The sequence below is a fragment of the Colias eurytheme genome, chromosome 2 (assembly GCF_061535395.1).
Source record: "Colias eurytheme isolate Ceu_HAF_F1 chromosome 2, ilColEury1 Martin Lab GWU primary, whole genome shotgun sequence".
In the NCBI taxonomy this organism is placed as follows: Eukaryota; Metazoa; Arthropoda; class Insecta; order Lepidoptera; family Pieridae; genus Colias; species Colias eurytheme.
The window spans coordinates 13249502-13275068 of record NC_142981.1 but is presented as its reverse complement, the minus strand read 5'-3'; the positions used below and the strand labels follow the sequence as shown (position 1 = coordinate 13275068).

Sequence of the window (25567 nt, the reverse complement as noted above, 5' to 3'; positions counted from 1 at the left end):
CGAACTTACTATTGTAACATTATTCGCATTTGAATTCTATATATTCCACATATTTATTCGAGTTTTGTAGATAACATTTTTTCACGAAAATGTGTGAAAATAGAAGTGCCTTAACAACTCAATCGGGGATTTGGATGATAACAGCTCAGCGTGGCTTATACCGGGCTGAAGGCGTGTGTGGAGCTCGGAGCTTGACTCGAGCCTCCAAATATTGAGCGAAAATATTTACAAGTAAAGATTATCTTTAATAAACATATTATACTACAGACTATAGGTTTCTTTACTTCGCTTGAATAGACTTCATGTTATATTGCGGGTAGGTTCCTGAATATTAATTTCCATCTATTACTCTTATTTCGAGTTTTTGTTCTCATGCCAATTCGACAAGGTCAATTATTTAAGTAAGGTCAGGTCTAGACAAACATTCATTAAAAAAGTTCAATTGTTTAGGCGTGCAAGCTTAACAGACGGAAAGGTCACTTTCGTTTCTTTTTCAAAATCATTTTTACAAGTACTTTTGAACTGTAATACTCTGGTTTGGAAAGCAGTTTTTGCACAGGAGAGCTTTTATAATATTAGAAGGCATTAAATGATATAAAATAAAACAATGTCATTAAAAACAATGGTATTTATTGAGAATACACACACAAATCCATGAAGATAGCGATGGTAAAATATAGAGCAAATTGACACAGCCAACATACAACCATATTTGTATAAAAATGAAGATTCCAACCATTTACAGTTGCAATAACATCGAGTGGCCGTTATTGGATCATTCACAGTAATTATAATCCGTCTAGATTAACCTGGCTCGTCCAGTTCGTAATAATTGAACGAGCTGCCTCTGACATTCGAACACACGAGGATTTATTGGGATATTTCTAGCCGCGATGTGTGTACGCTTCAGAAGAGAAATTTTGGCGATACTGGCTTGAATACGGTTACAATTTGGGCTGGAATGCGTTTGTATCTGGTCTGGTTTCGTGGTGTAGTGATCGCGGCCGCGGGAATGTGTGATATCAGATATTATGTTGATATTGGATAGCGTTGTTATGTTTATTTTTATTGCGTTCAAGACTTTGCAAAGTCAAAGTGGTCTTAGTTAAACCTAAATCGAAGAATGAATTCATTTTTGTTCGTCCTCATGTGCTTCAGGTCAAGATGACTAGATTAAAAATTACGATAATTATTAACGTATTTATATGTATTGTTGCAGCTAACCACCGCGTGATGGCGCATGGAGTGCGCGTGGTGGGCGTGGTGCGCGACGCTGGCCCTGGCAGTGCTGGCGGCCGCCGGCCCGCGGTACAGCTCGCGCATCGTGCACACGCATGCCGGTCAGTGTGTGTGTGTGTGAGCGCGTGTGCTTTCATGTTTGCGTATGTGTGATCCAGCAATCGCAGCGTAAGCTCGCCTTCACATTTGGGTGACTTAGCAGTTCAGCAGCTGCGCGACTGTGGAGTATGGAGATGAAAAATTTCATAGTATAAACAAAAGCGCGGCGTTGAGAGACTCAAGATTACAACGTCAGAACCCTAAACGCGTGTACTTTGACAAATTTTTATTTATTTTATTTTACTTTCACGAGATCACGAGCAGAAATATTAATATAAGAACTTCTCATAATAATTATACCCACAATTTTTAGAAAAAGAATCGCATCTCATTTCACCAATGAAAAAGAAATAACTCAAGTTAAATGAAAATATTTCCAACTATAGCATTCAGCACCAGGAGAAAGTAAAAAACGTTTAATAACACAAATTAACATTAAATTCAGTCGGTAAAATGTTAAAAATACAGTCACATTTCTAGGATGCGGTCTAGGTATTCATATTTTATTTTCTCGCGTTAACCGAACTATTACCAGAGGCGCCACGTTGTCCGCAATTCGTCAGGATTAAATACTTCTCTTGTTTTCTCTTCCTAAATGAATTAAATAATTTATGGACTATACTGACTTCCATATAAATGTGATACCTTTACCAAAACAGTCGATAGAATTAGACTTACTTGAAAGTAGGTTAGTTATAAATTCTACAATAAGTTCTACAAAAATCAACATAATCATTAACCAGTAAAAAATTATGATAAACAAAATTCATTCTAGCTAATGAATTAAAAATTTGTTAAAAAACAATGACAAACAATGGTATTAACTTTTAAAGCAGCAAGGAAAAATTAATTTTAATTGTCATGAATGTTAATTTTCTTAAGAACTTCTTGAATGGTTCGTCTTATTATAAAGAATTTTAAAGTTTATCTGACAGCAGTAGAGTTCTCTAGGAAATCTACATAAAATATTCAATAATTTCAGCCCTATTTAATAATCGTACCTCGAAAACGCCTACAGATTCTTATCTGTAAATTTAAGTTATCCTGCCATGAGAACTATGCAAGGCGCTAGTTAAAATAGCTCGAATTCAATTGAAAATTCCAGCGATTTAAGACCTCATACCTAATAAATAATTCATACAAACCTTGCTCGGGCTGAAATGATCCGCATATAATACAATCAGAGAGGTTTGATGATCGCCACAGAGTGTTTTGTGTAGGGCTACCACCTACGAAACTTACAGGTTTGTTTAAACAAATTTTGGTCGCTGAAATCACTTTTGAAAATTGTAGAGGTATCGCTTTTTCAATGCTGGATAGATAGCTCTCATCAATAATACCAGTAATAGCTCTTTAATAATAATAATTGATCAATAACAACTAATAAGCCCCCGGGGAGAGTCCTCTCGCGCCGAAACCGTCCAAAACTTTTGTTCTGGAAAGTCTGATAGTCTTGTTCTTTCAATAAAAAATGTGTAAGTTTCAAATTTCCAATTTAAATTCTTAATATCGATAGAGTATGGCTGAATATATTTTGAAAGGAGTATCACTATCTGTTTTGTAACAGGTAACTAACTTTCAATATGCCCCGCGCAAATTTAATTTAAAACTAAACAGTTCCATGAATTAATTATAAGTTTCGGCAACCCTACATGATACCAGGATAAGTGTAATTCCGGTGTGATCCCGGAACAATCCAATCATCTCCAGACCAGGATACGGACAACACGGGCAAATGGCGTCATTCCATTTTGTATTAAAGGGACCATCGAATTAATAATTGCCGAGATTGCTGCGGTAGCGTAATTGGTTATTTGTATTGCTTTGTTGAAACTCAAAGAAGAATTTCGGTATTTAAATTAGTATGGATAATGCTTTAGGATAAGGTACACGTCGCGTATAAGAAATGTTCTTTTTAATTAGAATACTACGACTACAAATATGTAACAGATTTAACTCGATAATATTTGCGAGTGACGCTATCTAGTACAAAAATATGTATCCCACCAGTAAATTTCACAATCAAATGAATAAAAAATAACTTTCATATCACAATATTAGGTACATAATGTCATAGGTGTAGGTCTCTAATATTCAACAAAAACTTAATAATGTAAATATTCGCACAAATCCTAGTACCTACCATTGTGATAATATGAACTTGCTTTTACAACAGTGGTTATTATTCAACACAATGAAAGTATTTGGCGGACAGACGTCCCCGGGGGTGCCGTGACAATGTACCAAGTGAAATTTTATGACATTTTTAATTTTGTGTTGCAGCTTGTGTAGGATGGGAATCATTTTAATAAAAGCTGCAGAAACTTTTTGTTTGAAATGTTTTCTAGTTTAATATAGTTTGCTGTGAAACGATATTTTAATATGTATTTTGCGGTCATTATGAATTATTATTACAGTATAAAATGTAGATCGTGATCATTCTGCGTGTGTTTTGTTTTTTATTATAATACCATAAATACGATCCGAGGCTAAGATATTTATAAAATATATCTGACATTTCATGGATATCTATAACTAGCGGGCCGCCTAGCCTAGCCGGCTCCGCCCGTGGTACATATTATTTAAGTTTTCTCTACATAAGAACCATCCTCGTACTTCAAGGAATATAATAAAAAAATAATTATCAAAATCGGTCTACCCGTTCACGCGTGATGCCGAGACAACGCAAAACGGGTTTCATTTTTATGTATATAGATAGATAATAATTATACAGTATACACACGAATTATTTCAAAACAAATGGCAAATGCGAAGTTACGAAATGAACACGAAAATAATAGGTATACTAGATACCTAATATGTATTAGAAAATAGTCAGTACATACGTAGTACTGTAACCCAATTGATACTCACACATTAGTTCAAATCGACTGTCTTAAAGGCAGTCTTGTATCATATTATTATTATATGGATATATTATACTATTCGAACGAAAAATAACAGATCAATAAGAGAGCGCAAAGCTTTATAATATCTTAACCTAATAACGATGAAATTATTCGAGGTATTCGATATAATAATAAAATTCCCGCTATATTGAATTCCGATTCGTTCGCGAAATGTATCGAAAGTAAACAACAAAATAAAAGGTAAGCTAAAACTTAATCAAATATTTTTTTTATGAATAATTCTGTTGAAACTTTAAAAAGGAACTTGTCGATGCTTGGTATTAACAACATTTCTTCTAAGATCAAGTCTGTCGTCGTCAATTAAGTACTGGAAAGTCAGATAATCTCTTTCATTTCTCACGATTCAAGAAAGGAATAAGGAAATGTAAAGTTATTACGAACTTTACATTAACTCATATTGTATTCAAGTTCATATTGTCAGGTCATAGGTCATAAGTCATATTGTATTACACTTTTTTCTGTAATACAATATGACCACAATTTCTGAACAAAAGATCAAGATAAAAACGTAAAAGTGATGCAATTTTTAACACAGTAACAAATTGATTTAACAGCTTATATACGAAAGTACATGTATCATGTACACAGGAGCGATCAGAGGCATCATAGTGGAGCCCGCGTCCCGCCGGCTGGAGCCCGTGGAGGTGTTCCGCGGGGTCCCGTACGCGGGGGCCCCGAGCCGCCTGGGCCCGCCGCCGCCGCCGCACGCCTGGCCCGGCACCCGCCTGGCGGACACCTTCGCGCCTGTGTGCCCGCAGACCTACCCCGATATAACGAACAAGTTAGTATAATTATGTATGCTGTTACTTTTCAAGATGTTGTAGGTATAAGTAGCCCGTAATTATAAAAAAAAATAGTTTGGAAAATCCAAAAGTGCACGCCTCATAATTTTTTTTTAATAATTATTTATTAATTATTATTTTTGTTTATTTAATAACAATTAAACCAGATCGAATTAGACCCTGAAAAATGAAAGGGTTCTATTCCTGAGCATACTCAAGCGTAAGAGAAAAAAGACTCGATTAGTAAAGTATTTCGGTCGCTATCGTGTTAACAAGAAAATCCTCCGCACATACAGACACACGGACGTCCAAGACAGTACTTTTTTAAACTGTTTTTAACTAGTTTAAATAACAAAAATGACATCAAAAATATCATGAATGTTAAAAATAGTGTTTTTTCTTAATATGTGTGTGTATGTATTATCTTACAAGTGCAATGTATGATACATAAAGACATTTTAAGTTTGAAAAATCAGATGTTTTGCGCGAAGTGACAGTAGTACCCACATCAACGCTTCGCTTATGAGGCGTGCAATATATTAATTCGTTGTATTTAATTATTGATCTGCTGCGTACTATGATTACATCAACTATGTAAAAAAAAGATCTTATGACAACTCAAAACTGTTAAAGACAACTGAATTGGTCAACTAGTACAAACGATGAACCTGTACAAATCAAACGAAAAAAAAAAATAAGCAATAATGTACTATCCTTCTGTTCATGTCACGAAAAATGGCGAGTTGCGAAATCATGCCCAAAAGTATTCCAAAAATAAAAATTGATTCTGACAAAATTTCCATTTACCTTTCAATACGTCGTAATTCTGTGGTCGTAATATTTGTGGATGACAGGAGGTGGCAAATTAAACAAAACATGTTGTTTTTCGTTTTCCTGAAATTTTAGCAATGTTTATAAAACAAAATATCTGACAGGTTTTTAACAATTTATACACATACAGCTTTTATATTGTGTATCTAGCTTTTTACCCGCGAAACCGTTCACTTAAACTACAGTAGTATAAAGAATGTCATTGTCATCAAACAAAAACAAATTTAAAAGACTTTACCGCTATTCATTCTTTATTTGTAATCAGGCAAGCAGGTGTTTAATTGAACGTAACTATTAGATAGTAATTAAATCCCACATTACGAACACATTACACGAGCAAGCTTTTGAATATCTATAGATCTTATAGCTGTCTCTTGTGGTTGTGGACTTGGAATAGAAACAACAAAATCTTAACCAATAATAATAATTCCGTGCGAGTGACTATGCTTGACCCGGTTTTGCAATAAATCTATATTATAAAGCTGAAGAGTTTGTTTGTTTGTTTGAACGCACTAATCTCAGTAACTACTAGTCCGATTTGAAAAATTGTTTCGGTGTCAGATAGCCAGATAGCAGATAGTATCGAGGAATGCTATATCATCACGCTAAGACCAACAGGAGCTGAGCACCGCGGGTAAAACCACAGTGCACAGCTAGAACATGATAAAACCATTTAATTACTTGCTTTTACTCAAGTTTCTATCCCACATTTTCCTTTTGCGGGAAACATTGTATAATGCTAATAAAGTGTAACAGCACAATAAATAATACCAGGAGTGCAGCGCTGTCGAGGATGCCGCTGGGAGTGTACAACGAGCTGCGGGCCAGCGTCCCCCTGCTCGCCAACCAGAGCGAAGATTGCCTGTTCCTCAATATTTATGTTCCCGGTAGCGGTAAGTACTCTATGTAAACACGAGTAATGTTAAATCAATTATAATGGACGTGAAGATAGTTGATAGTATTAACTACATTGTTCTCTGAAGTAAATAAAAAAAATATTTTATTGACCGTAGGCAGTGGTTAATGTTGTTAAGTTATAATCAGGATAAAAAAATTAGGAATGCTACAATATTATATTTTAACACTTTTATACTTTACGTATTAAAATAGTGTAGTAAGTAGTAAGTAGTTTTTTTTTCATTACACATTAATTTCAATTACGAAATTAATTCTTATCCAATATCATCACTTACTAATATAAAAATTTCCCACTATGCATAATTAGCGCTCGAATCAATATTCTTGTTTCTTTTTTTAATATACGCAGAATTACTATCTGAAAGAACATTATGACCTGTACCAATGCTTCCATCGATTGGCTTGTAACTAACTCCACTGTTCAGGCGCGCGTGGCGTAGAAGCGCCATACGCAGTGGTGGTGTGGGCGGGCGCGTCGCACGCGTGGGGCTCGGGCAACGCGCTCGACGGCGCCGTGCTGGCCGCGCGCGCGCACCTGCTCGTCATCACCCTCAACTATAGGATAGGCTTACTGGGTGAGCCGAGTGCTAGTATACATTATCCGTGGTGTGAGTCGCATTGTTAGAAAAATTACGTGTTTTTCAAACTTTTGTAACACCTGTTCGTTTTGAGGTTTTCATTTCATTTGTTATTGGTTCATTAGTAAAATTGAATTTAGTAATGTTAAGTAAAGTAAAGATAATGCTGTAGGCGACTGCTGATGCTGCAGATATCAAAATGTAGCTTTACTTCCCTATAGACTAGGGACAAATAGAGTTAAGTAGGTAGGTATAAAATAATAATTTTCGATCGAGTTTTTTGTCATAAAAATAAAGCTCAAACGATCAACACGTATCCAAATAACAATCATCAAAAGCCGGTTTATCACCAAATTTAAATTGAATACCGCGGTCTCATAAAAGTATTAAAATGGTAGGCGTTATCCCGCCTTTTTCATTAATTTGGGATGATGGAGCGGTCGGTCTTAAATTTCAAACACACGTAATGTACACCATCAATCAATTTAAATTTTCAATAGTTATTTTTTCCATTTGTGCGAAGTCATTTCCGCTCTACAATTACTTTTGATTAAAATTGATAGATTTTTTTAACATTCCAGTAAGTTTATCACATTTTGTTTTATAGGTACAGGTGGTGTTATCAATTAATGTTCATTTCTAAACTTGAGAAATGAGAAATTTTTGATGAAGAAAAAAATATATAATCTTATTTAAAAAGCATTTCAATGCTCTGAATCTCTAGATATTGAATTTTAGAGAGTTATGTTAGTTTGTACTTTATCATATAAAAAAACGAAACGAAGCGAATGAGAATTCTAGATAACTATGTCAAAATTATCTTAAAAATTAAGCCGAGAAGTTCTCAAAGTGAACACAAACTTTACAAAAATGTTGCCAAAGTAAAACCTCACAAATCTTCCTCAAAAGATAACGGACACGAAGTTGTTCAACCAAATATTATCCTTAAAGGATTATTCAGATCAGGCGCAAATCTAATCATTTTTGTGGAGAGCTTCACTGAGCAAAGACTGTGTTTTTGAAACCTTCGGTAGTTGTTTTATGAAATATAAAATAACTGGGATTTCTTGGGATCGGTGTAGCTTATAATTAGTTATTCATCTTCAAGGATAAATTTAAGAACCTCGTCGTCTTATCGTTTCAATTCTGTATTGCATTTCTTGAAAAATTAATAGTAAATATTGAATTGTTGAATGGAATGGTACAATAAACAATTATAGGAAACTTGAAGGATAAATATACAAGTTACAACATTTTTTGCCAATTATTTGATATTTTTTTAAATAAGTATAGTTTTTAATTAATCTAGGTATACTAATATTATAAAGCTGAAGAGTTTGTTTGTTTGAACGCGCTAATCTCGAGAACTAATGGCCCGATTTGAAAAATTCTTTCGGTGTTAGCCCATTTATCGAGGAAGGTTATAAGCTATACCACGCTACGACCAACAGGTGAAGCCACGGGGGTGACATCGCACGAAGCAGCTGATTAGTTATAAAATTACTGTTCAGGTTTTTTAACAAGTGGTGGGGACGACGAGGTGACGGCCGCAGGTGGCGCGGCGGTTCTGGACGTAGTGGCCGCGTTGTCATGGATACGGACTAACATAGCCGCCTTCGGGGGAGACCCCAAGAGGGTCACGCTCGTGGGCCATGCTGCTGGCGCCGCGCTGGTCAACACTGTCGTCATGTTGCCGACTATCAAAGGTAACTATTATACGTACATGATACAATAATATAGCATTAATATTATTGTATCATGTATATGTATTATTAGTAGGCAAAAATTATTATGTACATGTTGCTTGTAAATTATTTATCAACGCATGTAACATGTTTTAGTTCAAAATAATATTTATCGAGTACCTACCATCAATATGAGTTGAAATAATAAACACGATTATATAAATAAACTAATAATTGAGAGCTTCGTTATTAAATTTTACAAAAGAGTTCTGACTGAAAAAGCTGCTTTATGTAGTTCAATGACCAAATAATGAGGAAAAAATTCAGGTTCAGAAAATATCAATAAGAAGATCCAGATTCATCGTTTTAAATGAGAACTTTGCATTTTTTAATCATTCGTTAATGAGGCCAATTCATTATATAAAGCACCATTTTATAATTACAATATTTTCCGAACAATAATATGCTCCATACATGCGTACAAATAACACGTACATACATATGCGTACAATTACGAGACAGACTGTTTTTTTTTATTGTTTCCAATGTTATGAGTCGTCTTTTATAAGAGCTGTATATTTATAGAACTGTATGGTCTTAGGTTTAGTATCCCGCGTGTTATTGCTAAGTGGGTCGGCACTAAGCCCGTCTGCGCTCGCGCCGGACGCGGCGTTAGCGCGTGACCACACAGCGCAGGCGCTGCGGTGCTCTAGGGATAAGACCGATGATGATCATTGGTAAGGATATACTTAATAATGTTGATAATTTGGGATATTTTGATTTCATAGGACTTCTTGATATAGAGCCGATATTGTGCTGTGGTATCTAGATAAAATTATTACTTTGATGAAATTGTTAACTCAGTAGACGTTAAAATTTTGTTACGTCGTTTCTAAACGATTAAGTTTTACATTTATTAGGAAGCGAAATAAGTGCACTCACGTGTTTCTGCAACGGCTTGGAAATCTTTAGAAAAATGTCGAATAGTTTGGAATATTATAATTTATCACCATTAGAATGTGAAAGAAATCGTATACTTATTTCGATAATTTTATCTATTGGAAACATTGATAATTTGGGATATTAAAACAACTTCAAACTTACCAAGTTCTTCTACCAGGCTGACAGCATGCATAAAGAGCCGGCCGCTGTCCGCTCTCCTCGCGGTAGAAGCCCCCACGGCTCGGTTCCTAGCTGGATGGGCCCCCACGGTCCCCACGAGCAAGGACATTCCCAACCAGACCGCCACCAGGGCACTCCATGCGAGTGAAACTTTCCTCGCCTGTGCCCTGGCAGTGGTGGTTACCACTACTGAGAGCTACCAGTACTTCAGTGAAGATGATATACGACATGGCTTTGAAGAGGATTATAGGTCAGTTATTATTTATTGATATTTTAATCTGAAAAACAACAAACTCAACTTAAACTAAACACCTATGAAGAGTTTTTTGTTATGTTTGTAGTAGATAAATCATGGTTTTTTTTTTGTTAAATCACAAACAACATAATAATTTTAGGATTGTACCTGTATAAACATTATCTTGAGATTTACAAAAATTCATGGAACGTAAAAGATGATAATATCATCCTTGAAATTATTGGATATTTGTAAAAAAAAACATAAAAAACGTAAAAATAAACATAATACGAACTCGCAATTATCGATGGGAACGAATATTTTGTGGAAAAATTGGAGCACGTGTACTATTATTATAAAATTGTCTTAGATAATAAAACTAATTAATGTCGAATAAATACTGTTATGTTGTTGAATGTTTGTCGTGATAATAGTTTCATAACAAGAAAAATATTATCAAAACCACATTGAGATGGATCGTGCTTTCCTGGTCTTTGTAATTTTTTCAATAAGAATCCCGGAGAAATGATACAAAAGATTATAAATAGATAATATTATGATAATATAAAAGTTAAGGCGAGTAACATAGATATAGTGCATGTTAATATTATAAAGAAAAAATATTGATTAATTATAATAGACAAAAAATCCGCAGCAGACAAAATATAAGTTGTTAGTGCTCTAATTGGTTTAGTTGATGTATCTCGATAAGAAATTGCATTCAGACACTGAACAAAATCACACGGACATTTCGCTGAAGAGCTATACAGTTTTGTTTTCAATAGATTCACTAAACATTGTCCATGAATCAGGAACCGCATCCTGCGCACGTTCGTCCGCAACGTGTACCGCTACCACCGCAACGAGATCTTCGCGGCCGTGCGCAACGAGTACACGGACTGGGAGAAGCCGATCCAGCACCCGATCAACATCCGCGACGCCACGCTGGAGGCGCTCAGCGACGCCGCGGCCGCCGCGCCCGCGCTGCGCCTGGTGCAGCTGCACGCGCGCCGCGGCGCCCGCACGCACTTCGCGCACCTCGCGCACCAGAGCCGCGACGCCGACTGGCCGCAGGTAACGCTGCAACATGATGATATATTGAAAGCAAAGGTTATTTGGAATGAGATTGTATCACAACATTATTTTTTCACGAAACTGTAACCCAGATTATAAAGAATTGTATATTAAGTGGCGGAATTGTTTTATTTCTGTAGTGGAAATTCGTCACACAATTTTTTGAAAATAGACCAAGATATAGTTCCATAAACATCTTCAAAGATTATTTGTAAATACATATTATTATAAATAATTGGCTCCTTCTGTTGTCAAGCAAATAAGCGACTAATGTAATCTCTGTGTTCCATCTGTACATTAAAGACAAACAAATTATGGTATAATATAGACATAATAGATAAAAGAAAAACGAAACTGACAGGAGTAATTTGAATAAATAACTCCTGTAAAATCATAAAACAATATTCGCCTCCATTTTACCTGGAATTGTTTACAGCCTCGAATTTCCCTCATCTTTTCCTCATTTGCCTAAAATATGAATTCGATATTTATCTTCAAAACAAATTTCCTCACGTTTTTAATATTTTTTGTATTATGCCGTAGATTATAATATAGTATTAAGTATATTAATATTCTTTGAGTTATTTTTAATGACATAAAATTTGGCTTTCGAAATAAAATAAGCTATTCATTTTCAACCTCATTGATGTTTAATAATTTATTCATCATTGAACACCTTCATAATGAAGAGTCAACATTATTATTTTTGTTCTAGCGATTGGGCAGCGTTACTAGCGATACGCTGCCCTACTTCCTAGGTCTACCCCTAGTCGGGGGCTCGTCATTTGCCCCAAAGAACTATTCTCGAGGAGATATAGCAGTTGCGGAGTCCACTGTGGCGCTTCTAGCAGCATTCGCCAAAACTGGTGACCTCTCGCCGAAGGTTGATGATCATCATCATGAGGCCAGCGTTAACTGGCCAAGATATGAACTGAATACGCAACAGTATTTAAGTATAGGTGAGTTATATATGGAATTATAAAATACCTAGAGTAATACCTTGATTAGCTGTTAAGAAGATGGTCATTAAATACCTCAATGTATATGGTTATGATTATTATGAAGGTGATAATAATTAAGGTGATGGTATTGATAATGATGATCATGAAAAAGGTGATGATGGTGTTTATAATTATGTTTGCGGTAATTGTAATAATGTTGATGATGGTGAAGGTAATGCTGATGATTCTGTTGATTGTGGAGGTAATGGTGATCATAATAATTCTTATTACGATGATGGTGGTGATGCTGCTGGTGTTGACAATGATTACGATGATGATGATGTATTGTACAGGCACAAAGGTCCGAGTGAAGAGCCACTACCGCGGACACAAGATGTCGGTGTGGCTGCAGCTTGTGCCGCAGCTGCACCGCGCCGGCGCACCGTCCGCGCACCACCAGTTCCGATCCACGCACCCGGATATGTTCGCTGGTAAGTATACTAGATGATCCGGATAATGTTGCCGGATACTTATTCAAATGACAAGTCTATAGACACTAAAATTTACATTAAAATCGGTCAAACTATTTCCGAGGATATAATATAAGATAAACATTAAACATTCTTCACACGTACATATACAATATACATACACTATCACAATAACTTTTACAATAAATCTTTAAAATGTGTTTGTATAACCGTAGGCAAAGGTAAGTCATGAAGAATGTGAAAGCATATAATATCCTCCAAGGCAATATTTTTAAGACTTTCTATACTGTTTTCTGCACAATTATTTCTAATACAATTAATAAAATATTTTTTGGACTTTTTGTAAAATATAAAGGCTTTTAATACAAAACAAAGAAAAAAGTAAAAAGAAAGTCTTGTAATCACCTCGCTACGGCTATAAATGTTGTGTTTTAATTAAATTAATGGGGCAGATTATTACGAAATTTGATTGCTTAATCGATTATACCCAGTGAATTTAAATCTCACTTATTTTTGTTTTAACTATGTCTAGATGATCTAGATTAGTGTATTTACCAGATTGATATTACATTTCACGCTCTTTATACAAACAAATAAATAATTTTAAATATGCTACTAAGAGCACATTTAAACCCAGAATATATTATCAGTATAATAGGGATTAGATACGGGTAACCAAGTTTGCCACACATTATAATATTATGATATAGGATAATACTAATAGCGATATCTTAAGAAGCTTAATGGTGTGATTATACCGGTACGTGAACATTAACTAACAAATGTTTACATTAAATGGGCATTTGTATTCCATAGCGTATTTAACGACAGAGTAAAATCCATAGACGTTTTACGCAAGGCTAAAACGAGTCCATAAAGTTGACAACGCCCAAATTAAATAGGCGCAAAATTTAATGGCTGAAATGTGATGAGCGAGCAATTAGGCGATAGTCCGTCTCATGCCGGAAACTTATAAAATGGGGGAATTTCCCCGCAGAGGGAGATTTGGGCTCGTAATGGCGGCCTAGAAGCTTTCCCGTTGTTTCGTTTATACGAAATAAAAATGCTTCGAAAATCGTTTTTCAGATGCACAATTTTTATGAAATCCGGAGGTATTGAAACGTTGACGCATTCATGGCAACCTCGGATGTGCAGTGTTTGGAATATTTCGACGGAACGCAGTAATAATATAGTTTTCGTTTTAAATATTTGATGACACTTTTTGTTTATGTAAAGACCGGTGACCCGAATGCAGAGAACTATTTTATGTGCCGTTTCTACTACTATAAAATAGTTAAATTGTCTCTACTCGTGGTAGGGATAAAAAAAGATGGCGCGTAACGGAAAAATGTCACGCGTAACGAAAAAATGTTACACTTAATTTTTTTCCAACCCCGACAAAGAAGTTTCACTTCAAAATCTAAAACTTTAGACATATTTAAGGGGTATAAGGACACAAGAGTAAAATAAAAATTCAAAGTGAGCAGAGTCATTAGATGACTTGTCACTTTATGACGCAAACCCGTGAATTAAGCACCGAAAATTCCTCGGCGTAGCTAAAGAAGTTTTCACTTCAAAAAATACAGAAAAATCTTTTGTGTATATCAAGAGAAACATTTAACAATGACATGCAAAAGACGTAAGTAATTGATGTGGAGTCAGCTCCGCTGTGATTTCCGTGAGACCCCATTATTAACTGCTCTTTGAAAATATTCCGCTCGCTGCCAAACTCGGCGACTTGGCGTCACTTCTATTCATATAAAGGAAAATTACCGAATGTATGCTTTAAAACTTTTTAATTAAATTTCTTTGAACGTCGCAGTTACAAATATATTATTTTAGGCGCGATGGTCTGTAGTCATGACCGTTTACTGGAACTGAATGGGCTTTAGAATTTATTATTTCTAGAAATTAATGTTTTATAGACACTTGTCAATTGGTTACTTTTTTCTTATCAGACTTATCAACAGGCTATCTTGTAATTTGAGCATCCGTAATCTGTCTGATGGAGCTTCGGGAATGTGCGTTAAACTTTTGTGCCTCCAGTTATCACCTATTGAAAGAAAAGGCAACAATCTTAGCAATAATACTGTAACAAGAGATCCCTACTGTTATCACGAAGAGTGAACGTAGACGTATTTTCAAAAATAAAAACGTTTTTTCTAGTTCATAAATAGTTTTCGTTCTGTTATATGAAATGGTAGCAACACAAAAGACGAGGAAAGTCATCAACAAAATGTTCCATTCTAAGTAACATTGCAAGATATTTATGAATTCAATGTCCATTACAGGGAGTAACCCAATACGTGGAAACTAATCCGCTAATATTAATGATTTAAGATCAAATTGTGTTGGTACAGGCTGGGCTGGCTGGCCGGGGACATGTTTGTTCCCCGATGTAAGCATTGTCTGAAATTTATGACAATCACCGTATTTGCTGTCCAAGTAATATAATAAATTGGCTATCTATTGCTTTTCTAGGTCTAATGAGATTCTTGTTGTTGTACGCGCTATTTTTCTTTTATTCTTTGTATAGCTGTAACGTTTGTAAGGTTCAAAGGTGCTTTGTTTTCCAACAAATACTTGTCGAAGAACCAAATTCATATTCATTACCTACGTATTGAATTCTGTAATTGGAAAATGTTCTTTATTTTTTGAACGGGATCAAGCTCTACATTTAACATCAAAAGTTTGTGCAAAATACACGTTCACTTTGATTTCATGATTTTACAGTTGGAATTGAAAATATTGGAACTACTCGATGAAAAGACTCTTCAAAAATAGTATGAAAATTGAACACTATTAATTTTCTGTGTAACATTCTTCTTCCTAACTCAAAAACGAATTAATACATTAATTATTAATAGTTATTGTATCAATACCTTGTATCCATAAACAAGTTTAGTTTAAAACATAATTTCATAAAACGCCGAAAAGCAGGCTGAAATTTAGTACGTATTACGGTCACGGAAGGGAGGAAGCGCTCAGCTGATAAATCGCCAAATTGTAGGACAATGCTAGTGTTCCCAGGACCTCTATTGTCCGGGATTCACTTGGAGGTGAAGAACAGTTTGGGCTAGATCCACACTTTTGTTTTCCTTTCCTTTCAAGCTAAGTGTGCCAACAACAAAGGCGCCCTTAATTGTTACGTGACTCGTCTGGTGATGCTGGAAGGCGCTCCATCTCAAATGTTTGTTTCGTAAATGTTTGAAATAACTTGGGAATGATTAAAAGGGATTATGCCGTTTTTAATTAAGAATTTTTGAAGACATTTTATAGGAATAGGAGTTTGTAAAATCTATAAATAAAATTGGGTAGAAAGCCTCTTTTCGATTTTATTTCATTCAATCAACTCTATATAATTTCAGAAAATTAAACATCAGTAGAACTCCCAAAAATATATCGACTAAATAGTCAATATTGTATTAAAATATTTTAACTTCTCTTCTAAAATTATTTATGTTTAATACTACAATGGTCTAGATAAATTAAATGCCAAGCTCCTGCCATCCTGCAGACTTTGACTTTGAATTGATAACGAAATTATTAATAGACTGGAATAATTTCAAATATTTATAATATCATCTGCGTAGGACAGGCTCGATTAAAACTGTTTAGAAATACTTAAGTATATCTCCTTGAATTATAAATAAAATTAATTACCTATATATTTTCAATATTTCTTTATGTAGGTATAGCTCTGCCCAGAGAGTAAAAACTTGTAGTCAATGGCAATTTCGGAGCTTATTTTGTACAAGTTAACAGAAAACCGCGAATATGTCGAATCAACAAACACGCACAATATTCACTAATACTGATCCATAAATTACTGTTGGATTTCTATTTATGGATCAGTTTAAAAGGTGCTCTTGATCTAAAAACCGAGCACTAACTTACTTCACCTAGAAAGGTTCTATTTTCATAAAAATGAAGAACTTCTATCCAAGACTGGGCTTCTATTCAGAGGTAATGATATTTCAAGCTCTCAGGTTATAAATTCCCGGTCATTCATACCTTCCCTTCGGGCCGGGCTGACCTCATTCATAACGGAAATTAAGGGAAGCTAGTTTGGTTTGCTAATATCTGTTTGAGAGTCCAATTTAGTTTTATTAGCACCTTAATGGATTCCTTATTATGTGTTTATGCGGAGCGTATTTGAACTATGTATTTAATATTCTCTATGTATTAATATTATTAACCTTGATAGGCTGTATTATATAGACATATTACTATCTGACATAGTTATGTCGGGCTTAAAATAATGCTAGAGTTCGTCTATATAAGCAATACTTTCTATTCTCCATCTGAAAATAATTCTCTATTTTTGCGTACCTATATTATGAAATTAAATTTCTCAGTTAATTAGACCGTTGAAGCTGTACTCACTGAAACGTAAATACGTAAGTTTGATATCTTCATTTCACGTGCACCTTTCCGGCAATCCCCTCCAGATATAAAAAGAATATTTGTACAAATGCTAACATGAAAGTGCTTCTGTTAGCGCTTTGAGTTAGCGAGCTGAAACTGGCTTTGAAATTCTGCAGCGCTTCAATCGCTTGAGGCGCTCGCGGATTAAAGCGAGGATCCTGCGAGCTTAGTGCGCTTGTTTGTGAAATGGCTCGTGCAGGTTAGGTAATGTACTCGCTGTTTGATATAACAATGAGTTTACATAAAGTGTTCCTCGTTCTTTGTAATGCTACTTATAAATTTAAAGCTATCACTCAAATATTTGTCTACTAAATAAATTTACTAAACGGCTGAAACAACCAAAAGAAATTTACTATGCGCTGTTTTAAGCAACCTGTACATCTACAACAACAAACAGGAAGAGGATGTAAGAAGTTGAAAATTATTTACTTAAAATACAGCGGAAGTAGGCCATGTATAATCTGTTTGTGTGCCAATTTCCTTCCCTATAATTTCTGTACTAAATTTTCTTTCTCACAAATGAACGAACAGAGTCAAAGACGTAATATTGCCAATCGACTTTCCTAGAAGCCAACCGAAAAACACGAGACAATAAAGTCAGACAAATTGCAGCAGTAAATCGTAGCTAGTGACGTCATAGATCAGAAAATACTGGCGCGTACCTGCCGACAATCATATAAATCTTTTAAACTTTATTTCGGAAAGCACAGGAAATGCCTGAACGTAATTCGTTCCGCATGTTAAGAGCCATTGCCGTGAAAGATGCGTACGGAGTGAATTATAACGGAGTATGTTTCTTGCATTGTTTGTTTTTCTTTGTTACATAATATTTTGGTAGGTTATTTGTGCCAGAAATGTCTATTCAATTTTTGCGATGTTTTAACATTTATCGCGAATTTTTTTTTACGAAAAACTATTCAACCTAAATATGTGACTTGAAAGTTGGTAGGACTTTCACATTGTGGCAGTATTCAAGAAAGTACCATATTTCACACCCTAGGTGACATATTTCCCGAGATGTACACGACCGCATCAACCGTGGACGACGAAGACAGCAGCGAGGAGGAGGAAGACAGCGATTCGGAGGAGTGCTCCCCCTCTCCCTCCGCGCGGCCCGCGCTCGCCGCCCTCCCCCCGCCGAGACCCTCACCCAAGGAGGATTCGCTCACACTGGACACACAGTACTATAGGTAAGCTAAGAAAAGTAATAATCGTGTATTTATTTTTTCTCTAGTGTATTTTTTGGGATGTAAATTGTGTATCTGACAGTTGTCGTTTATGGCTTTGATCAAAGATATCTTCGATTTTCATGAAAATATTTAGTATTCAAGGAATGATATATTTTTAGATCAAAACGCCCTCGATATGTTTCTTTATTTACTAGCTATTGATTTTATTTGTAGGATAGATTGTTATTTAAGGAAGGAATTGATAATTAATATTGCTATGAACTTCATGGCAAATTAATAAGACTGCTAATAGTGACGAAACAATTTAAATTTTAATATAAACCTGTACGATATCTTCACGATACGTGGAGGAAATACCCTTACATATCAACACGACTAAAATTCGTAATATAACTTAAATAGGTACTTTAAAACATAAATTTAAAAAGACAAACTTAAACTCATGAGAGTAATAAGTTTTTTCTATACAATATAACTTCGATAAAAAGCTATAATTGAGACCATCTTATCCTACGATCTGGTTAAAACTTCGCTCGTATTACATTCATTACCCGTTTAATTTTCCGAAGCGTTTTTGCTGCGAAAATACTTATCACGAAGTGCTTACAAAATAATTCCTACAGACTTATTTTCATTAGCCTCGATTATTTCCTGGTATATTCGAGATCAAACATTCCGCAAAGATTTTAATAATTTATTAATTTATTAATTCTTGCTGGAATTTTATTTCGATAATTTGGAAATGCTGTCTGAAATTTTTATACCTTAATGAACTGAATACCTAGTTATATAAAACTGGTGCGATTTATTTTGTCGAGCGTCACATGTTTTTATATCAGGGAATTATAATAAGTCCCGATTAAAACTGAAAAATAGCACTTGTAGTTGCAAATACAACGAAACTTTGACCATTAATAAAGGTATTGTTTTAGCCAGGTCGGAGTTTTGTCCAACCGTGGTGGGTAATTGCGAAAGTTTTAAAATCAAACAATACCTCACTTTTATAGTACTTTGCTGTAAAATTTTGGCTTTCAACAACATTGCTAACATTGGTATTTGCTTTGTTGTTTGGAGGAGAATGATTAAGCGACAAGTCCCAAACTATAAAACTTTACGGTGTTCGTCTTTCATAATGAATGTTCTTAACGTTCGAAACTAACATTTGATGGGTCAACCCAAGTTAAAAGAAACGATTGCAAATTAAGAGGTATGTTGACCGACACGATTATTATGTTAGGTATATAAAAATAATATTATTATTAACCATATTGCTGTAACAATTAAAGGAGCTCATTAAAACAAATAACAAAGTATCTAGCCAGCCTTACGCCTATCTCTTTCCCCAAAACACGAAACATAACTTCGTGTTATCACAAAAATTATCTATCACAATACAGGGACAGGAGCTGTAATATAATAAAGTAAATGGGCTCCGTTATTTAAGGAGGAAAATAGTTTGAGCATCTTCTATATTCCGTTACATTGGATTATACTTGCCTCTTTAACAAAAACTCTCATAGAGTCACACAGCAAGTTCGCAATTTCAAGATAACAGAAGTTTGCCCGTACGAAACATATTTACCAAAAAGGTTTGCTAGGGCTGCCTCTCGTAGTTTTATATATCCGCTTGCAAGCGATAAATATTCAGGACTTGGTAACTTTGAAACTTTTACTGCCTCAATTTTATTAATATTGTATGAAGTCACGATAAAACGTTCGCCGTGTAACATTGTAGTGATATTTTCTCAAAACTGTTTTTAGTTTCAACTTTGAATGAAATAGCTTTTTATAAAAATTTATGTTTGTGCAGACATTTTTTATTCACAAACACCAAATAAATTTTTAAATTAGCTAAAATAAAATTTTATTGACGGCCTTACTTGTAATATGTTTTAATTTTGAATTAATCTTATAAAAAAAAATGATCCTTACCAAAATCTATACATATACCCTCTCAAACCTGCATATAATATTATAATAGTAATCGGACTCTAGTAAGCGCTTATTAAGTAGGAAAAATCTCACAAATACACTCGAATGGCAGCCCTATTCCTATAAAAGTTCCCCGTAAACATTTGCAACGTTCAATGCGGAAGCAAACAGGGCTGGCAAAAATATACGTCCATATCGCTGGCTTTACAAGACGGATCTGCTGCCTGTAATTCATCTAATGTGTTTACCTGTTCATTGCAATCGCATTTAATCGGCTATTACATCCTTATGGGAATAGCTTTCGTTTTATAAGTAGCATTACCTAAGAGCATGACTTATAAAGCAGACCATTTGAGGGACTGCAAAGTACAAAGTATTTTTTTTAATAACGTTGATCTTCTTGTCATATATGAAGTTAATAGGTGACATAATACAATGTATTGTTTGAAAAATAAATAGTTGCTTTACAATATCCACGAGTAAGATGACAAAAAGTTATATTAAATATGTACAGAGAAATACGTTTTGTTTATTACGATAATTATCTATTTTATTATATTACATAACCGTAATGTCCAGTTTTATATTTTTATAATTCATTAAATAATTATTCAAACTTATTGAACATTTCTTTTTCATTTCCTTATAAGCCTTTATTAATAGCTCAATAGTATCAGGTAGAGCACTCAGTAAGTATAAACGACATTCTCTAATAGCAGATATGATTCATACAATATTTCCTCAAAGACTCATGACGGTGGCTCATGAATGATCCATTTCTCAAGTCGGCTGGCTGACTGGCTTCACTTGATAATGTTAAATGATGGCGTACCGGGACAGAATTAACTGGACGCGCGCCGACGAGGTAATGGCGTCATATTTCAAAAGGATTCCCCGTAAATAATATTCCTCGCTGAGAATTAAAATACGGACGATTTTGCTAAATAACTTGAGGTGTGTTGGAAATTATGTAAATAGACAATATCGTGTTGAAGTAATAAGGGCTTAATATTAAGAGAATTTTATCATTTTTTATTTTTAAAGAATAGAAAAATTTCTAGCGTTTGAATTTCCCTAAATTAAAAATTTATTAATTAATTAATAAAAAATGTTATTTTGACGTGTGTTTCCTTCTACGATGGCCGCTAATACACTTCAGTATGTAGAGCTCCGTGCGCTATGTTCCGTTGCGGATTCAGATGTGATTTATATTTATTTTATTTTATCGATTGTCCTTTTCTGAGCATTGTTGCTGTTTGCAGCCAATAAAGGTTGAAAAAAGACTTCTTTTAAGGTTTTTTCAACTTGGTTAAAGAATTTGACATTTTATAAATATCGATATCATTCTAGAGTACTAGGAGAGCATAAACAATCGCTACTTTTGTTACAGCTACACAGTAGCGCTGGGTGTGACCGTGGGGGCTGGTTGTTTCCTGCTGGCCCTCAACCTGCTGGTTTTCGCGGGAATCTACCTGCAGCGCGGGAAGCGGCGCGCCAATCGGAGGCCGAGGCGAGATGGTAATAAAACAATTAAAAAAAACAGTTTGGGTAACTTTCTTTGCTTTTAAAAATTGTAATCGGTTTTTGCCTGTTTTATAGTTATATTTATCAACAGTATTTATGTACAAGAATTGTTAGGTTAGGTTAGTAATTTCTATAGTTTGATACTCATTGGCTATTGCTACTGTTAATATGATTTTCTATTTTATACAGTTTTCGTTTCGAATATAACTATTTATATTAGTGTTAAAAAAGTAGCGCCAAAATGGATTGAAACTTCGAAACCCGATTAACCAATATAGACGTGATAGTCCGGGATACATCGCCCATTTTTGCAAGTGATTACTATCAAGCTAATTTTTCGTGAGTAGCTTTATTTTGATGAGATGCCCAATAATTTCATGTACGAAACTCTCGATTGTGGTAGCTAACAGAGGAAACAAGGATAAAAATTTTTGATTTGACGGTCCTCAAATATTTATTACGCAATTTGTAGGACAATATGTCTGTTCAATTATATAAGTATTAAATAAGTGAAAATAAAAAAATCAGCTGGTTAGTAATCATTTATGATGACTACGTTATCGATACACATTGGACAGGGGGACTCTTTGATCAAACCATAGATTTTGTAGGACAAATATTTTTTCGAATAATAAAATTTAGATAATTATCTTGAGATTGAACAAAAAAAACATTCAGTTAGTAATTAATATTTGAGAACCATCAAATCAAAATATTTTATCCTTGTTTCCTCTGGTAGCTACCACAATCGAGAGTTTTGTACATGAAATTATTGGGCATCTCATCAAAATAAAGCTACTCACGAAAAATTAGCTTGATAGTAATCACTTTCAAAAATGGGCGATGTATCCCGGACTATGATCATTAAACCACAGTATCACCGTTTTAAGTTCATTTATTTAAGTGTATCATTAATAAAACATATCAATTTAATATATTACCTCTCCAGGCAAACTTTATTCAAAGTAAACTTACACACACAAACGAAATATTCTCTTTAATCAACAGAACGAGAATACCTTTAAATTATTTTCTAAAGCTTGTTTCGATTTAAAATGTAAAGATACATTATTAAAGTAAGTATATATATATACTAAAATTATATAGAAAAAAGTACTCTTTGTTTATTTCATTGAACCAAAGTTTCTCCAAAAAGACAATCTATTTCGAAAGTTTATCACCACACCGCTATACTATTCATGTGTAGCATAATATTATGTTATATTTCCCCCTATACCTAACCCGGCTAGAGCTAGGCCGAGTGGCTTATTATATATACATACCCATATTATAAAATGTAAGATATGGGATGTTACCAAAGAGTGTTTCATTAATTACTTCATTCATTGTTCCCTAGGGAGCAGTTCAAGCCGGTCGGGTGTGGGTGCGGCCAGCGACACCGTCACCTCGCCGCGCAAGAGCACGCTTAAGGTAGAAATGTTCACTTGTACTTTGTTTCAGATCTTATGGAAATATAAAATCTGTACAAGGAGAACACAATAGACGATCTTATACTATATTAGCGAGAAAGAATATTATATGTAGTACGTTCCTAATATACCATGGACCCTCTTGTAACTCCTGCAAACACGTAACGCTCCAAGCGTTCCTTCAACATACACGAGCCAACAATAACCATCACTGAGCAGAAATGGCGCGTAACAATGCATCATGAATCGGAGTAAGCAAATAGAGACGTAATATCGATGGCTCGAATAAAATGCAGCGTGATTGATGCGAGCAAAACGCTCACATTATGGTCTGATGGGCTCCGATGACGAGGCACTCGCTCCCGCTCATTTTGCGATGAATGCCATGTATGCCTTGCGATGTTCATGCTTGTATTGCATTTTCTTGTACATGCTTTAAAGACATTAATCTTGGAACGCATTTATATGTGTATATTGTTTTAACATTATAATTTATAATGATACACAAAAATAGAGCCTATGTAATAATGTAATGTAACAATCAAACTTCTAAAATACCGTGTTATTAATTGTGTAAACATTTACAAAAACGTCAACAATCTTGTAATTCAAATTAAATATTTGCGAATGTAGATGTATGTTATAAAGCCGTATCTTACACATTTTGCCAGTAAATTGAGCGTGTAAATATGAATAAATTAGATTGAAGTTCTATTACAAACCATGCCAAGAAATGATCGATTCAAATTGTCTGACGTCTTACTTCCACATTGGTAGTTTGAAAGACTGCTATCTCTTTCTGACTTTTAATAATTATTGAATTCTTTGAATATTTATGACTATAATTAACATATAATCGACTTCCACAGCGCAGCAGCGAGTTAGAATTAAAGGAGAGAGCGAGCAGCGCCGCGCCTCCAAAAAAGCGCGTCCAAATACAGGAGATCTCAGTGTAGACGAGTTTTAAATTATTTGAAGACTTTTGAAATAAGTCGGGTTATAAACAAGTACGAGAACAATTAAGTGTTTAGTGTGTGAAATAATATGTACTATTGGAAGCTGTAGTGATATTATTGTGTTATAAAGAATGGTGCAAAAACTGAATTGTGTCAAACATTGTGAGTGCTGAAATGTAAAAAAATAATACAAAAATACTTTTGTATCGTGACTTATTGAACATTGTGGTGGATTTTAAAATAAAATGACCTATTGTGTGAATGTTGCAATGTTTGCAGGTGTATTTTATTTGGAATCTGTTGGTAACAAAGTAATAAAAGGTATATAATAAAAATAATTTAAGAATGTTTAACTTATAGAACATTTTCCTTTAGTGATGTAACAAAACATTGTTTCCTTGAAAATAAGAATCAAACGAGGGTAGTGTATTGAGGCAATTTGAAATATTAATAACTCGACACAAATATTAATTGTTTATCATTAGAATTGTAAGTCGCAAGTGAAAAGCGTGTTTATTATTTATCATTTTCGCTCGATTAAATAATTAATCACGTTTTAAATCCGTTATATTTGATGATGTAGACGACAAAATTTCTAGAAATACAGCTTTTGATGACGTGTTTATGATACGAATATTACTCAGAGGTTTAGCATGAAATATCCTTTGTGACAATGTAAACGAGAACTAAGTAATTACGATCGCTTGTGAAGATAGTGTTTCAGTCTATTAGAGAATATTACTTGAAAGACCTTTAATAGCCGTGTTGACTGATATTGGCTATAAATAATTCTCAACTATATGCGTGGGACTTGTACTTTGTCAATATTTATGCTTTACTAATAGTCTATGTAATAAATAGATTCTGGTTTTCAAGGCACAGAAGCTCATATTGAAAATTAATTTTAATATAGATTAATTTCATCTTACAAGATTAATTTATTTCTAATTTTCACCAAATTGTAGAGCATCGTAAATGAATAGGATTATAAATTTAATACGGCAGCCATAAAATGCGGAAAATGTTACTTTGTCAGTTCAAAGAGTAAGACCTCTTGCTATTTTCGTAATTCGCCCTTTAATTCCTTTGTTTGACATTAAAGTAAAGATCTAACAATGCAGGAACCTCTTGAATTTAAAGCGTCTGTTTTGTGTTAAACATTTAAATATTCAAAAGAATATT

General features: G+C 34.4%; 1 protein-coding gene across 2 annotated transcripts; it reads left to right on the top strand.

The window, feature by feature from the left end:
* The first annotated feature begins 1240 nt into the window (after window positions 1–1240).
* Window positions 1241–24485, top strand: LOC149910802 (neuroligin-2-like). 2 transcript variants are annotated; one of them, XM_090116832.1, is made up of 14 exons: window positions 1241–1340; window positions 4857–5049; window positions 6656–6774; window positions 7225–7374; window positions 8889–9083; window positions 9664–9799; window positions 10183–10434; window positions 11232–11493; window positions 12209–12452; window positions 12788–12925; window positions 18354–18543; window positions 21866–21993; window positions 23357–23430; window positions 24304–24485. In XM_090116832.1, the coding sequence occupies exons 1-14, from the start codon at window positions 1241–1243 to the stop codon at window positions 24394–24396; spliced, it is 2274 nt and encodes a 757-aa protein (XP_089972958.1). In that variant the 3' UTR covers window positions 24397–24485. The 2 variants fall into 2 exon arrangements, with proteins under 2 accessions (XP_089972958.1, XP_089972966.1); XM_090116840.1 differs by having other exon boundaries at window positions 24299–24485.
* Window positions 24486–25567: the final 1082 nt, after the last annotated feature.

Coding starts and splice junctions, on each gene's coding strand:
- LOC149910802 (XM_090116832.1), top strand. CDS start 1,241: ATGGAGTGCGCGTGGTGGGCGTGGTGCGCGACGCTGGCCCTGGCAGTG. Junction 6,775..7,224: donor TATTTATGTTCCCGGTAGCG/GTAAGTACTCTA, acceptor TCCACTGTTCAG/GCGCGCGTGGCGTAGAAGCG. Junction 12,453..12,787: donor GCAACAGTATTTAAGTATAG/GTGAGTTATATA, acceptor TGTATTGTACAG/GCACAAAGGTCCGAGTGAAG.